A 16874-nucleotide genomic window follows, 5' to 3' on the forward strand; every position below is an offset into this window, starting at 1 on the left:
AATAAATAAAATATTAGATTTAATAAAAATAGATACTCCCTTTGTTTTATTTTGACAAGTGGCATGATATTGAAGGCCCTTCCATGTTTTAAAAAATCTATTTTGATAGCCCATTCTGATATACGTTTCTTGAGCAAAAATTGTATCGAGCTGGAATCGATTAATAACTTTAAATGTCTTCCTTCGCTTAATAGGGTGATTCCAGCCACGTACATTCCTACTAATAACGTTTATCTGTTTAAATACCATTGGATATTATTCTGAACACGACAATACACGCATACCATCGTGGGCTAATCAAAGATGGCAGTGATGAACATAACCAAATAGAAAACGCACATGCTCTGGAACTCCATAACGGGAAAAAATACAAAAAGTGTGTGTGAAACAAAAATCCCAGAATAAACCCCAAGATACAAAAATACCCCCAAACGTCCCACCATCCCCAAGGAAGAAAACCCGGCGAAAGAAAGAAAAAGCCAGAAGGCATCCCCAAGAAAAGAGACATAAGAACGGATTTCTGCGTGCCGCTCAATTTACATAATGATTAAGTTTTTTCTCCCAATTCCCCCCTCCCCCTTACAAAGAAAATACGTAACCTTAAGATAAAAAAAAGCCCAGCAAAGAAAAAAAAGTTTATACTTAATCAATGAACATAAGCTAAAGGAATGCAATGACAGTATCCAAAGGCGCCAAAACAATACTATTAACCCAAACAGTTTAATCTCTTAAGAGAGAAAAGCCGCGCCATTATTCTTTAACTTACTACCTTATTTAACAAAAGAATTAAAGCTAATTATCTATTACTAAACACTCCAAAAAATAAAAGATCTATATAAACTGCAAGCAACCTATCACTTAATTAATAAAGAAAAAGAAAAATAGAAACAGATAATCAAACCGGTTCACAATCTATCCGCTGTATTAATTCATTCTGTGTATGAAACAGCCTTCGAAAAAAAAAGTCATTCTTTAATCAAACCAAGAAGACCACCTCTTCTTTAAGTAATCCATCGATCAAAATATATCTTCTGCATACCGAGATCTTCAAAAACATGTTTTCTTTCAGAGAATTATTCAGAGACTCTAATATCTTTCATACATCAGGCAATTCCACAATAGAATTGACAAAATCCAATGCCGCTTGGGGATCCAAGAAGACACGAGGATTAGAGTCGTTAGGGAATAGCTTTAATCTCACTGGTATCTCAGGGATGGAAACAGAGTTTTTTCGTAAGCAATCTTCATGACCGGTATGAATTTAATCCGTTGTTGCATAACTTCCCGAGGATAATCTTCATTAAAACGGATCTCGGAACCGTTAAATTTAAAAACTTTTTGTTTTCTTGCACATTTTATAATTTGGCCTTTAACTTTAAAGCGAAGAAAGTTGACTAAAATTGGTCGAGCTTTACCTGATGCAGTGAAAATTCTGTGAGCTCTTTCAATATCGGGAGGCTGAGATAGAATATCCGGGAACAGAGATTGAAACATGTTGGCAAAATAATCCAATAGATCTCCAGATTCTGAACCTTCCGGAAGACCTAAAATACGAATGTTGTTTCTTCGAGACTTTGCCTCTAAATCGACAATTTTGCGTTGAGCCTGTTCCAGTCGGGTTGAAATATCCGCAATCTGACATTTCGATTCTTTAAGCTGAGTATTCAGGGAAAGAATATTTTCCTCAATAGTCTGTATACTCTGTCGGAACGACTTCAACTCAGGAGTGTTATTATCCATTCTATTATTGAGATCCATCAACATACGTTCCAAATGCTCAGCCCAGACAGGCATGTCTTCTGATTTTTCTTTCGAAGTTTTTCCCTTTCCATTGCTGGGTTCAAAGGGTGTTTTCCACTTCTTAAAGGATATGACATAATAACTGCTATTTTCCTCCAAGATCCAGAAAATAAAAGTTGAATAATTCAAGCATTAAACTGGGGAAAAGGAGGAATTAAAGGCAGCCACAGAATTTGTATGTTACTCCATTGAGCAGCAGGTGGAACTTCCCAGGCATATACTTCAGACAGGTCTTCGGTGGTAGATCTTCCTTGCCAGTCCCAAAACAAAGGTTGATGGGCAACCTCGCCTTGCGCCCAAACATCAGATAATATGTCGAGTACCCAGTAGCTTCATTTCATGCACTGTTGTAGCAGTGGACCAGGTGTCCAATATGTTGACTCCACTTGTTCTTTTTGCTGATCTCCAAGGTTCTGAGCAAGGCCCGATTAAAGCTCTCTGGCTGGAGATCACCCTGTGGATGATAAGGCGTAGGCCTTGACTTCTCGACTCCAAGCATACTCAGTAACACATGTATGAGCCTATTCTCAAAATTCCGTCCCTGATCACTATGTGTACGCCTGGAGAGGCTATAATAAATGAAATACTTCTCCCATAACACTTTGGACACAGTGGATCCCCTCTGATCCTTGGTAGGGAAAGCTTGTGCATATCTGGTGTAGTGATCTGTGATGAACAAGACATTCGCCATGTTCTTGGCATCTGGCTCTATCAACAGGAAATCCATACACACCAAGTCAAGGGGCCCCACACTCTGCAAGCGGCCCCCATAGGTACCGTCTTCCTCCATATGCATCGAATGCACGACATGCAGTAATCTTCGACGTCTGGTTTCATTCAACCCCCAAATGTCCCGAATCATCATGAAGTGACTTCAACAATACTTCGCAGGCAGAACCAGCTGAGAACGCCCAGGTTGGTCGGGAGGCAACGTGACCCAGTATAGGATCTGGTTCCTCAACACCAGTCCGGGCCATTCTCTCAGTAATTGAGACACCGCAGTGTGTTTCGTCCTCTCCACTTGGGCCATCTCTCCTTTTTCAACCGCTGTCCAAATGGTACCGATGCCCGGGTCATCCCGCTAAGCAGCTGCCACTTCTCTGGGACTCAATTTCGGTATGCGGTTTATCTTCAGAGCAGTCAGGTTACAGTAAGCTTGTGGAATGGCGTCATCAGAAGCTCCCAGTTGATCTACCACTCGATCCTATCCTTGCCTTCCCTCTGCCTTCACCGTGATGGAAAACTGGCACATGGCTTTCACTCCCGAGGCAGGAACACTCTCCCACTCTCTGTCCCTGTCTGGCCCTTCGTGCGCACATCGGGACAAAGCATCAGCATCAATGTTCCGACTTTCCAGCCGGTACTTCAGGCTGAAATCATAGGCAGACAGCACTGCCAACCACCGATGGCCTGTAGCATCCAATTTCACCGAGGTCAGGATATAAGCTAGGGGATTGTTGTCAATCCTCAGCTCAAACTTGGCACCAGAGAGGTAGTCACTCAACTTATCCACCACAGCCCATTTCAATGCCAGGAACTCCGACTTGTGCGTGGGATAGTTTTTCTCAGAGGGTGACAGACTCCAGCTGACAAACACAACAGATCTCAACCCTGTGCCCTGATCCTGATACAGCCCACTCCCTAAACCCTCTCTGCTGGCATCTGTATGCAGCACATATGGGAATTGGGAGTCTGCAAAAGCCAGCACAGGCACTTGTGTCAGCAGCTCCTTCAACGACAGAAAGACCTCTTCACATTTCGCATCCCATCTTGCTCCGAAGGGCTAAGATAATCTTTACCCTCCTCTCCTTTTGTCCTTCTACCTTTCTTCCCCAAGGGATGGTAATCGCACAGCAGCTGATTTAAAGGGTGATTCACTTTTGTGTAGTCCTTCACGATCCTCTGATAGTACCTACAGAACCCAAGAAATGAGTGTAAAGCACTCACAGTCTGGGGGCTTGGCCGTGTGGTCACCACCTCTATCTTATATGGATCTTTGGCTACTCCATCCCGTGAGACTATGTGCACAACATAGTTAACAGACATCTTGCAGAACTGGCACTTGTCCAGGGAAAGTTTTAACCCTTCAGCTTTCAGGCAGCCCAGCACCTTCAGTAGTCTCACTTCATGTTCCTCCAAGGTGGACCCAAACACTATGAGGTCATGCAGGTACACCAATACCTCAAGCAGGTTCATATCTCCCACCATTTTCTCCTGACATGCTGGAAAGCTGCAGGGGCTCCTGATATGCCCTGAATCCCAGTGGACATATAAATGCTGTCTCCTTTTTGTCAGCCTCATTCATGGGTATCTGGTAATATTCACTCCTCAAGTCCAGCACACTGAATCACTTTGCACCACTCAGACAGGCCAGTGCATCTTCGATCCTTGGGACTGTATAGTGGTTGGGGACAGTACACCTGTTCAGAGTTCAATAGTCCACACACGTCCGTACCTTCCCATTCTTCTTCCTGGCCACTACTATTGGGGATGCACAGGGGCTTCTGGACTCAGTGATGATCCCAGTTTCCTTCAGCTTCCACAAATGCTGCTAAACTTCTTCCACTTGTGCAGGGGCCAGTCACTGCAACCTCTCTCTGAACGGGGTGTCTTCGGTCACCCGGATAGTGTGACGAGTGCTCTTGGAACAACCCACATCAAACTCGTCAGTGGAAAAGACACCTTCCAGTTTCAACATCTTCTCTACCAACTTCCTCTTCCAACCTGCAGGTACTGGGGAGTCCCCAAAGTTGAATGACTCGGCTGTGAACTTTCCCCCTTTTGCAGATAGTTTCTCCCCGACTTGTCTCAGAGGGATACTAGATGTTACTGTCACCAGGAAGAGGTGCACCAGGGGCATCCCCCACTTGAAGGTGACCTCCCTCTTCGTAGCGTTCCTGACAATCACTGCCATCCTGTTCACCCGTACAACTGAGGGCTTCTGCAGTTCGAGCCTCACCAATACCCCAGCAGGCACACCCAACTCCTCTTCATGGTCTTCTGGAGCATCCACCACAGTCCCTCATCTAAGCTCATTATCTGGCCCAGTGTGGCTATACATTTCCTCGAAAGCAGCTCGAAGTATGAATGGACAATGAATGGACATTGTTTTCAGAAAGCTCTCTCCAGCTCTCTTCTTGCAGGCTCCAATTAGTCTCCTCACAATACGAGTATTTGTCCCCAGAAGAACTGAAGCTCCGCCCTTCTCAACGGGGTCCGGACAAACCAGCACTAAAATATCAAGGACCTCAGCCACTACCATATCTGCCTCCGAAAACTCCAGCTTCACTGACAGACAACCATCATACGGACAATCACCTGCACTAAGACTCCAGCCCTCTAGTGCACTGAGTCATGTAAATGGTAAATGTGTCAAATACCAGTTGTAAAATGAATGGTACAGCGAAGTGACCTGTGACCCTGCGTCAAGTATGGTTCTAGCATAAAACCCCTCTATCCGTAGCAATATCCTGGTGCTTGGTCCCACTAAGCCTTCAGGAATAGGGTTTTTTGCTTCATGGTGTTCCTTGATATATTGCTGGGAACGTGTTCCCCCCCCCCCGAGGTGCCGGGCTGTTCCCTCATTGGGTCTCTTCTAAGTTTCCCGACATCTCTCTCTGCTTAGATACCTGGGGCTCACTCTCTAAGGGGGTTCCTATCGTTTATACTCCCGCCTGAAGTGACACTCTTCACCACAGTTATAACAAACAATACCGGCTGTTCCCCTTCTTGCAGGACCCCAGCTACTAGCAGCCCTCTATGTAGTCTGTCCCCTGTCAGCTCCATCATATGGGGGAGGGGGCACAACCATTGATAACAACTGGGACATCTCAGTTCTCAACTCTGAAACAATCTCTTCTACTGCTCCCCAGGGTGGGCTATCCGTAGTCACTTCAATGCAAGGGCTACTGCCAAGGACGGTACCCTGCTGACGGAGCCCTCCCCACGTGCGGCTCTGACGCATTCTCCCCCTCTCGTACTTCTTTGATCAGCTCCATAAGCAAGGGAGGGAGGCTCGTCTTACAAGACAGCCAGAGACTCCAAAGGATCAGGTCCTGGGACTGGGCGCCTTTCGCTTTTGGTCCATTCTTAACTGATCCGCCGCAGCTGTCTGAATGGCTCCTCTGTGCTGCGAGCAATTTAGCTGCCTCTCTAGCCAAAAAATCCTGATACATGTTCTGAAACCCCGTCATGAGCTCCATTAAGCTCCTTGTCGCACCAAAATCCTTTTCTAGCACTTGCACGTAGGCCACAGAGGTGGCAAAGGGGTTCTGTGCCTTTAAGGTTCTAACTACATCAGCAACCTGGCCGCTCAAAATTTCAACTAGTTGCTGTCCTTTTACATTATCAGAGCTCTGCCACTCATCTAGCAACTGAGAGGTCTGCCCCACCCAAGTCTCATACTCCTCGTCCCCCTTGGGGGTGGGCTTCACCCCAGAGAATATTCTCAGCTTTTGATTGCTAGGACCCTCTGCCTGGGCACTGGGCCATTTATTCGCCAGGGAGGTAAGGTCTGATACCAACTGAGGTGTACCACTCTTCACTGGGAGACCCATTGGACATTCCAAATCAGACCACTCTTTCCCCTCACTCTGCAGAAACGAGACCAACCTGTCCTTGAAGTCTCCACCCCCAGCTAGGGGAGACTCAGGTTGCAATCCAGCCTGCTCTCCTGCACTCTTCTCCTCCTGGAAAGTATGGACAGCCCACGGTCCCCCATCTCCTGGGGCCCCAGTAGTAACAGGCAGTTCCACTGCCATTACGTCAGCACTAGTCTGGAATAAAATAAAGTCTTTGCTCACCATTTTATCAAATCTCCACTCCACAATCATAACTGTTCCTATGATTTTAACAGTACTTAAAGTTTGAATTAATAATTCATCAGGGATTTGAATGTCTACCCTACTCAATATACACAAATTCATTACCAGTAACACAAGCAGTTGAAACACGGCTCAACCCCTGCGACAGCCATAACCAGGTATTGCAATTACTTTACTGGGCCATAGTTTAGCACAGACTTAAACGCACAACCCACTGGATCAATGCACAGGCAACGGGCCCAGATGGCGTCCCAGGACGAGTTCTCTGGGCCTGTGCAAGCGAGCTAGCTGGAGTGTTTGCTGACATCTTCAACTGCTCTTTGCTTCAGTCTAAGATCCCCTTGTGTTTTAAGAAGGCAACGATAATCCCAGTGCCGAAGAAGAGCAAGGTGGCATGCCTGAATGACTATCGACCTGTGGCTCTGACACCAATTCATATGAAGTGCTTTGAGAGATTGGTTATGGCACATATCAACCACAGCCTACCGGTCAACCTCGACGCTTTGCAATTCGCCTACCGGAGCAACAGGTCAACGGCAGATGCCATCTCTCTGGCCCTACATTCCTCCTTAGAACACCTGGAGAATAAAGACGCATATATAAGGCTGCTTTTCATTGACTACAGCTCTGCCTTTAATACCATCATTCCAAATAAACTGATTCCTCAGCTCCGGAACCTGGGCCTTAGCACTCAGATCTGCAGCTGGATCTTCAACTTCCTCACAGACAGGACCCAGGCTGTAAATATATGGGACAAGCTCTCCTCTACAATCACTCTGAGCACCGGTGCCCCACAAGGCTGTGTAATCAGCCCCCTGCTGTACTCACTGTACACCCATGATTGTGTAGCTAAGTTTCCATCAAACTCAATATATAAGTTTGCTGATGACACAACCATTGTAGGCCGTATCTCAGGTAATGATGAGTTTGAGTACAGAGAGGAAATTAAGAACCTGGTGGCATGGTGCAAAGACAATAACCTATCCCTCAACGTCAGCAAGACGAAAGAATTGGTTGTTGACTTCAGAAGGAGTAGCGGATCGCACGACCCAATTTACATCGGTGGTGCGCAAGTGGAACAGGTCAAAAGCTTTAAGTTCCTTGGAGTCAATATCACAAATGACCTGTCTTGGTCCAACCAAGCAGAGTTCCCAGCGAAGAAGGCCCACCAGCGCCTTTACTTCCTGAGAAAACTAAAGAAATTTGGCCTGTCCCCTAAAATCCTCACTAATTTTTATAGATGCATCGTAGAAAGCATTCTTCTAGGGTGGATCACAACCTGGTATGGAAGTTATCTTGTCCAAGACCGAAAGAAGCTGCAGAAGATCATGAACACGGCGCAGCACATCACACAAACCAATCTTCCGTCCATGGACTCACTTTACACCGCACGCTGTCGGAGCAGTGCTGCCAGGATAATCAAGGACACGACCCACCCAGCCAACAGACTTTTTGTCCCTCTTCCCTCCGGGAGAAGGTTCAGGAGCTTGAAGACTCGTACGGCCAGATTTGGGAACAGCTTCTTTCCAACTGTGATAAGACTGCTGAACTTATCCTGACCCAGATCTGGGCCGTAACCCTCCAAATATCTGGACCTGCCTCTCAGTTTTTTTGCACTACCTTACTTCCCATTTTTCTATTTTCTATTTATGATTTATAACTTAAATTTTTAATATTTACTAATTTTAACTATTTTAATATCTTTAATATTTAATATTTGTAATCCAGGGAGTGTGAAGTGCCGAATCAAATATCGCTGTGATGATTGTATGTTCTAGTACCAATTGTTTGGCGACAATAAAGTATAAAGTATCACACAGCATCCAACAAAATCGATCCCGGGTGAGCCCCCACAATGAAACACTCTGGTTCCATTGGCTGCGTGAGTCTATGGAAGACAATCTCCAGTCCCGCCAAACGTGTCAGATTGAGGCGTGAGCCCACCCCGAACCCCTTATCTGTGTGGATGCTGAGTAATTCGGTACCCTGTTACAAATGAGTGCCACGAGAAAACAGACAGTGCACTGCAAACAATTAAACGATTTAGCTTTATAATTCTTAATTTGACTAAAGGGTTAGTAAAGAAAAGAAACAAAAACAGAAAAGGGCTCAGATTAATGCAACAGTCTAAGATGCACAAGTTGGAGCTCACGGTTTCCCACAGATCACCGATCCTCAATCGATCTCACCCCGGTCCTGCTCCGGGTCGAATCCTATGACCTCTTCTTTTCTCTCTGGCGTCTTCTCTCTTCCTTTCCCTCAAACCACACGAGAAAACAACCCCAAGCCCAGCCTGAGTGTCCCTCACCAGAGAAACTTCCCCTTCAATTCGACCATCCTAATTTGGATACAGACCTGTCTCCTCATCACTCATCTTCAACATTAACCCAAACGTAAGTGGAAAACAAGCAGCTTGCACAGGACAGCACAAAATGAAATATACGCAGCATAACAGTAATAAAAAAAATGAACCAGGGCATTACACAACAATAGCTGGAAGGCAATTTCTGCTCCTGCAGGTCTCTGAAATTGGAAGTAGCTCTGGGATGTCAGACTATCTGTGGTGACCATCAGTATGATTTGTAACTGACAGCAACTTTGGATTCTTCTTTGAGAAAAACCTGCAAATTTTAAAGCTGCATCCAGACTCCTTCACAAGATGCATTGTTTGCAGCCTTCTCCATTGAAAATATCCTCAGATCCTGAACTAGGATTGATTTTGAACCAGCACCAATTCAAACCTGATTGTTCTACACTTCTTTTCAAAGTTCAAGTGAGTTACTAAGAGCATATGACTACTGCCCAGCAAATTAAGTAGCATTAAAACAATTTTCTAGACCTAGAATGTTCATTCTATGAATATTCTAAAGTCAAGTATTTCTAAAATATTTTAATGTATTTCTTTTATATTTAAGCTTTTGCTTTAGCAATGTGAATGTTGAAATCTGTTTATATTGTCATATTGTGTTAAACTTTGAATATTTCTAAATGACTCATCCCAGCAATTTTTTAAATGTTCATCTAAACTGAAGTCTTCATTGTTGTATGGCATAAATAACTGTGTTGAGAAAGGGGAAAGTCACACCACGATCACTGAGGATTACTGTTACGAGCATTTTTGCATGTCAGTGCTAAGCACCAATGCTTAAGCTTCTGGGCTAATTTAAACTATAAAGGGTTGCAAGAATATATTACATGTTGGCCTGGAGGTGAGCAAAGAAAACAAAATACAGTCATTGATCAGAGGTGTTAACTCCATTTCACTCTCCACAAATCTTGTTTGGCCAGCAAAGCTTATTTTTACAATTTCCTGACTTCGTATCTGTTTTACATTATTTTTCCTTTTGTATTGGAAAACTTGAATATTAGGCTAAAATGAAAGGTTTTCTGCAATTTTCATGTGCTTGCACATGTTGGAGAGTAAAATTTGCTCCAGTGACATAGCAGGACATGCTTCATTTCTGGCCTATAGACAACAACATGGAATACCGAAGCAAACTCAAACTGAATTCTGAGATCTTACATCACTTGGAGTCAAAGCTGATAAATTGAAGGCTTCTTTCAGTTCAATGTAATTTTCTCTGTTTAATCTGTAAAAAGAAGAATATTTATATTTGTTTAAACAGACATGTAGAATTGTTATGCAATCTATTTCTCCCATTAATCTCACAGATGATACAACTTTATCAGAATTAAAACTCTTACGAGCTAATCCACTGATAGAGAAAGTATTGCACCAATATTCTTTAGTTGCCAAGAGAAAAGTAAACTAAAGTGCATAAACACTTAACTATGAAAAATAGCTGAGGAGTTTTTAGACCAGGGCCTTTTTCAGGGTGGCAGGAAGTGACTAATAGTGAATGTCTGGGATTGGATTTACCTGGGACCAATCTTGCTTACCTTTTGTAAGATTGGGTCCATCAGGTCTTTTTGATTTAAGTATTCTAATTTGCCACAGAGAGCCAGCACCTACTCCTCTGTAATCCATCTATGGTCCGTGGTTTCACTGGTGTTTTGCCTTAACTCTACAGAGCCTGTGTCCAGTTCCCAATTAAATATAGTTGAAAAAATCCATTTAGGATCTCTCCCATCTTTCGTCTCCATGCATAGATGACCATGCTGATCTTCAAGAGGACCAATTTTGTCCCTTGCTACCTTTTTGCTCTTAATATATCTGTAGAATCCCCTGAGAATCTCCTCCACCTTGCCTGCTAGAGCAACTTTATGCCTTCTTTTACCTTCCTGATTTCAAATGCATTTCTTACTCTCCACAAGTGCGTTATTTGTTTTTTGCTACCTATGCCGGCTATGCACCAACTTCTTCTTCTGAACCATGGCCCCAATATCTCTTGAAAACCACAGTTCTCAAAACCTGTTAGACTTGCTCTTCACCCTAAAATTCAAAATCTCACTTTTGAATACTATCTACTTACCAAGTATGCCTTCGCCAGTGCTCTGGTACCCCTCCTGTTGCTCAGCATGATTTAACTATCTCTGCGACTGCCCTGCAATTGCTGTAATGTCTGTGGAAACACCTTGTCAGGCCCTGGGGATTCATCCACCCCGACTTGACTCAGGATAGCAAACATCTCCTCCTCTTAAATCTCTACAGGTTCCATGAAATTGTGTTTTGCTTTATCTCACTTCTATATACTCTATGTCCATCTCCTGATTAAATATAGGTGTAAAAAATTAATTTAAGATCTTCCCAATCAGTTTTTGGTCCACACATAGATTATCATTCTGATCTTCCAGAGAACCAATTTTGTCCCTTGCAATCCTTTTGCTCTTAACATATCTATGGAATCCCTTAGGATTCTCCTTCACCTTGCCTGCTTGTGCAACTTCATGCCTTCTTTCAGCCTTCCTGATTTCTTTCTTAAGTGTTCTTTTGCATTTCTTATACTCCATAATCATCTCTTAACCAGGGCCTTGTGTTTCCTACACTTGTTACCTTTACCTTTTATTCAGACTGGTTCATAGAAGCTTTGTACTCTCAAAATTTTGCTTTTGAAGGACCCCCTTACCAAATACACCTTTGCCAGAACACAGCCTGTCCCAATCCACACTTGCCCAATCATTTCTGATACCATAAAAATTGGCCTTTCTCCAGTTTAGAATCTCAACTCATGGACCAGACCTATCTTTTTTATATATATATTTACTTTGAAACTAATGGCATTGTGATCACTAGATGCAAAGTGTTTCCCCTACACAAACTTCTGCCACATGCCCCGTCTCATTCTCTAATAGCCAATCAAGTATATTGTGACTTCTGTGTACTAATTAAGGAAACATTCCTGAATGCATTTGACAAACTGTATCCCACCTAGTCCTTTTACAGTATGGGATTACCAGTCAAATCTTGAAACCAATGGAATTACTATCACTAGATCCCAAATATTCCCCTACACACAATTCTGTTACCTGCCCTGTCTGATTCCCTAAGAGTAGATACAGTGTCAAAATTGGGGTTATGCTTCAGGAGGAGTTTTGGGAATATTACCTCTCAGTCTCAAAATTATACCATCCATGGTGTGGAATGTCAGAGTCTTTTGATGTGGCGTATTGTTGTTTAATCTCCTCAGGAAGTAGAAAGAACTTTGTGCAGTTGTCCATTGTTCTAAACACCTGAGGAGCAATTGTTTAGAATTATGAATTCTGTATAATTGATTTAATAAATATTTATAAATATTTTTTGTATGAGCAAGTTAAAAGCTAATTTACTGTGTCTCAACTCTGCGACATTTTATGTTCTATGACATTTGCTATCACCATAAAGATCCCTCTCCATTTTCCAGCATCTTCATTTTCCACAGTTTCTCTTTTCTGCTCTTATAAAAAACGATATTTCACTGTGAACAAAAAACTGAAGAAGTTGGATAAGAATTTATCCAGTTGCTTTAAAGAGCAATATTGTAAAACATTGTGACCTTTTCATTCTTCATTCTTTTTTTGTGGAAATTCTGATTTCAATCAATTATCAAAAGAACTTTGCAAATTTTATAGTGACAGGAAGGAGAGAAACTACACCAATAATAAGCTTCATTTCTATATTTTGTACTTGGGATTTGTCCCCACAAATTAGCATGAAATTGCTCAGGTAAAACCAGAGAGCTAGTAGCACTACAGTTCTGATTCAATGACACGTTAAAAACGAAGGTTCTTAAAGCTGCCTTTTTACAACTGTTTGAGTAACTGCACACCATAATCCTTCTGTACTGAGCTCAGAGGAGTTAAACATTGGCTTTTGTAACACCTCCTTCACCAGGAAGGTACAACATTGTAATTTCATCCATTGAAGGCAAATCTACAGACAAGATCCATATAAGTTAAAGGCCAAGAATTTTTCCCGTTTAAGTCATACACGTGAAACAGCTTTAAGTTGATAACTTCTTTCAGATTAATCTTAGTGGTATTTCCCACACTATTCAATCTTCAATTTACCAATAACCCAGGAAGGTCACTAAAGTGTTGCTGCTAAAGAAATCTTCCACCCCTTTCGCCATGAATGTAGAATATGGGAAGGATTGGAGGAAAAAGTATCTCTTTGGGGCCCCAATTCAAAATCATTTCCCATTCTCAAGCTCACAATCCAATGAGTTAACAGCTACCTTTTCCTGCCTTCTAACCCATTGCTCGGTACATATGTTATTTATTGCACCTGATATTTAAGTGCATCAGCTGACATTTATCAAACTTTATACTGTATGTGTGAATTATCATATGGCATTTTAAACTTTTAAGGATGTTATATACAATATATTTTCATATAAATGAGTTATCTTCTCAGATGAGTAAGCATGCTGCATAATTTTCTTGTAAACTTAACATATATGTAAATGAAAAGTAATTGCCCTCTCATATAGTTACTTAGCAGACCAAGATTGCTCACATTTTTTCTTAACATGCATATTGAATTGACTTTATCACTTACATCCTCATATACATGAGGAGTAAAAATCTTTACGTTACGTTTCCATCTAAATGTGCAATGTGTAATTTATAGTAATTTATAATAAGTAGTATGTACAACAGGACAGTCAATATAACATAGAAATACAATTGTGTCAGCATGAATTCATCAGTCTGATGGCCTGGTGGAAGAAGCTGTCCCGGAGCCTGTTGGTCCTGGCTTTTATGCTATGCTACCATTTTCCAGATGGTAGCAGATGGAACAATTTGTGGTTGGAGTGACTCGGGTCCCCAATGATCCTTCAGGCCCTTTTTACACATCTGTCTTTGTAAATGTCCTGAATAGTGGGATGTTCACATCTACAGTACATATTAAATACAGCAGAAGTATGACCAATATATACAATGAGATACTGAAATGCATACTTGCTCTTCTTTTATCCCAGTGTTTTTGAGGTAAACAAATCCATTTTTATTTAATTCCCTCATGAACTCTGTGGATAATCGTTTCATTTCATTGTCTGAGGGTTGAGCTTTACCCAAGGCAAATGAGCCAAAGTCAATGATTTCAATGCTCATCTTCTTCCTCGGATTCTGGCTTCTCCAGGACTTCCTGTAAACAGTGACAGAATGACTGATTATGTCTGGCACCAATATGATTAATGGTAGCTATTTTTATTCATCCACAGGAGGTCAAAATGCAAAAGTTTTAAGGGTGTTATGAAGAGATTTTAAACTGCATTCAAAAACACTACGTCTCTCTACTTCCTTTTATGATAAGTTGTGATCTATTTGTCTTTATTTTTGGTATTACCTATTTAGGAACTATTTTCCTCCAAGAGAAGATGACATTCTCATTGTAACACGTTAGGAGGGCTCTCAGCTCATTGAGTCTATGCTTGTTCTAGGCAGGGCAACCCCATCGGTGACATTCACCCTTGACTTAAAGCCCCGAGCCCTGTAATTTATTCTTTATCATTTTTGATTCTTTTGTCGATTACAGTACCTATAAAAAGAATATTTTACTATCATCATCAGTTCTATCAGCACTTCTTTGAGATGATTAATTTTCTGCGGTAGTTTTTATTAACTTGCCTTACATTTCTGATGCACATAGGATGACTTATACTTTCCACCATTTGTTATTTACAAACACTTTGCATTTATCTGGATTTGATATTTCTACCCTGAAAGAAAGATCCTGACAATTTACTCTATCCATGCCTCTCTTATTTATAAACTTCTATTCTTGTCTTCCCTCAGCTTCCTACATTCCAGGGAAAACTATCCAAGTTTGTCCTGCTTCTTATAGCTGATACAATTAGATCAGGTCAGTTTAGACACTCTGATCACTGGCAATTCTCCTTTTATACCTGCAACAGTCCACATCCTTCTTTACTGTCTGCAATGCCACCACTTGACTCACCTGAGTGTGTGCATATAGGTTCCAGATTAATGTGTGCTTCTGGTCACCAGTTCATCAATGTTTTTGTCCAAGTCATTTATATTTGCATCAGAAACAAAAGAGGTACCTGCATTTACCCCTGTGGAATACCACTTGTCACAGAAGTCCAGGCAGAATAATACCCCTGCAGCACCACACTCCCTCTTTTGTGGAAAGACTATTCTTACCACGAGCGACCAAAATACTGTGCACCTTAATCTGCATCAGCCTACCTTGAAGGTCCTTGCCAGGTGCCTTACTAAAGTCCATAGAGACACAGCATCAATTACACTACCTTCATCAATCATCTTTGCCATCTCCTCAAGAAATTCAAGCAAGTTTGTAAAATATGATATGATCAGCATAGTTTTCTCTGTCCTTAATTAGCCCATGAATTTCCATACTTGAGCAAATCTAATCACTAAGAATCCTCTCCATTATCTTCAATTGAACTGAATTTAATTCAAGTGTAAGAGTTATTCAACCAGACATGAATACAGTTAAACAAGACAGTGTTACTCCGAGGCAAAGATGCAAAACACAGTACCAACAGTCATACACAGGACAAAGCACACATAGCACGTACAAGATAGCAAACACATGTAAAATATCAGTAAAATACAGCCACACAAATAAAAAGCCTAGACTCTGAGTCCACGAGTGCTACAGAAATCTGCAGTCGACCACAATACAGCTTTGTCTTCTGCTGAGTGAATACAGCATTGTTCTGATCACTGGTGCAAGGCTCATGGAGCTACAACTTCCTGGATTATCTCTGTTGCTCTTCTGAAGCGAGGAAAAGCATTGGCTATTCTCTAGTCCTCCTGGACTGCACTTCTGTATGAGAGGATGCAAAGATCTTCATGAAGGACCCAGCAATCTCCCCTCTTGCCTCTCTTAGTATCCTGGGATAGGTCCCATCAGGCTTTGGTAGATTTATCCACTTTGACACTCTTTAAAAAGAAGTAACATCACTTCCTTCTTGATTTCAAAATGCCCTTCTGCTCAATGAATACTGATGTAAACTACTCATTTAGTATGTTGTCCACCTCCTCTGGCTCTAGGCATAAATGTTCTGATTTATACCTAAGTAGTAGTACCACCCTCACCTAGCTATCCTCTTCTTTTAATGTGTGTGTGTGTGTATATATATATATATATACACACACACACACACACACCACCTTGGGATTCTCTTTAATCCTACTTGCCAAGAATATTTTATGCCCCCCCAATTTCTTTCATGTTTTATTCATATTTAGCCTCCTACAGCTTCTGATAACCCCCAGAGTGATTGCATTTTTCTTATTTTTGAGCTCTCCCCATATTGCCAGTGGAGGAGCTCTCCAGTATTTCTTTACTGCGTGCATCTCTCACATTTTTCTGGATTAGTAATGCTACAACTCTTCCTCCTTTCAGCTATTTGGCTGGGACTTTGTTATGACCACCTCCCCGAACTAAACTGCATCCATTATCTATAACCCACTATTGTTTGCAGCCTGATTCTCAGTCAGTCCAACTGCAATTCTAGCTGATCCATCGGTCTGAGAGGAGCTGTAACCAGATGCATGTCTTCCAGACAGTCAAGAATGATCCTCAATTAATTCTTGAACTCCCATATCTGACAGAAGCAGCATGCCCCTCTTCTGACTGCCATTCTATCCGGCTAAATACAGTCTTAAAACATGATGAGGAGATCCAATGCCGTCGACCTACTAGAATGATGACCCAATAGCAGGAGCAACAGACATTGACCATTGGAAGCCACAGGGGCCGAGACCCAAAACCTGACCCACAGAGGAAAAGGTCTGGGTCTTGAGACCAAGGCTCCTCTTGAAGCCTACATTTACCTGCTAGTGCAACATAATCCTCTCCAGGACTAAATCCATTTC

The 16874-nt window shown here is 42.1% G+C and overlaps 1 protein-coding gene across 8 annotated transcripts in view; it reads right to left on the reverse strand.

The window, feature by feature from the left end:
- The window catches only part of LOC134353695 (uncharacterized), a 65818-nt gene that overhangs the window by 22712 nt on the left and 26232 nt on the right, over positions 1-16874 (reverse strand). For 6 of the 8 annotated variants that reach the window (XM_063061948.1, XM_063061952.1, XM_063061949.1 and 3 more), the window contains exons 2-4: positions 13965-14151; positions 12130-12254; positions 10147-10213 (exon numbers count right to left, since the gene is read on the reverse strand). In XM_063061948.1, the coding sequence (XP_062918018.1) occupies positions 10147-10213; positions 12130-12254; positions 13965-14117 (345 nt within the window). In that variant the 5' untranslated portion in view covers positions 14118-14151. Of the gene's footprint in view, positions 1-10146; positions 10214-12129; positions 12255-12350; positions 12542-13964; positions 14152-16874 lie in introns of those variants that run through there. The other 2 variants (XM_063061953.1, XM_063061954.1) reach the window with 2 other exon arrangements.

This window comes from Mobula hypostoma, chromosome 11, assembly GCF_963921235.1.
Source record: "Mobula hypostoma chromosome 11, sMobHyp1.1, whole genome shotgun sequence".
NCBI classification, from domain to species: domain Eukaryota; kingdom Metazoa; phylum Chordata; class Chondrichthyes; order Myliobatiformes; family Myliobatidae; genus Mobula; species Mobula hypostoma.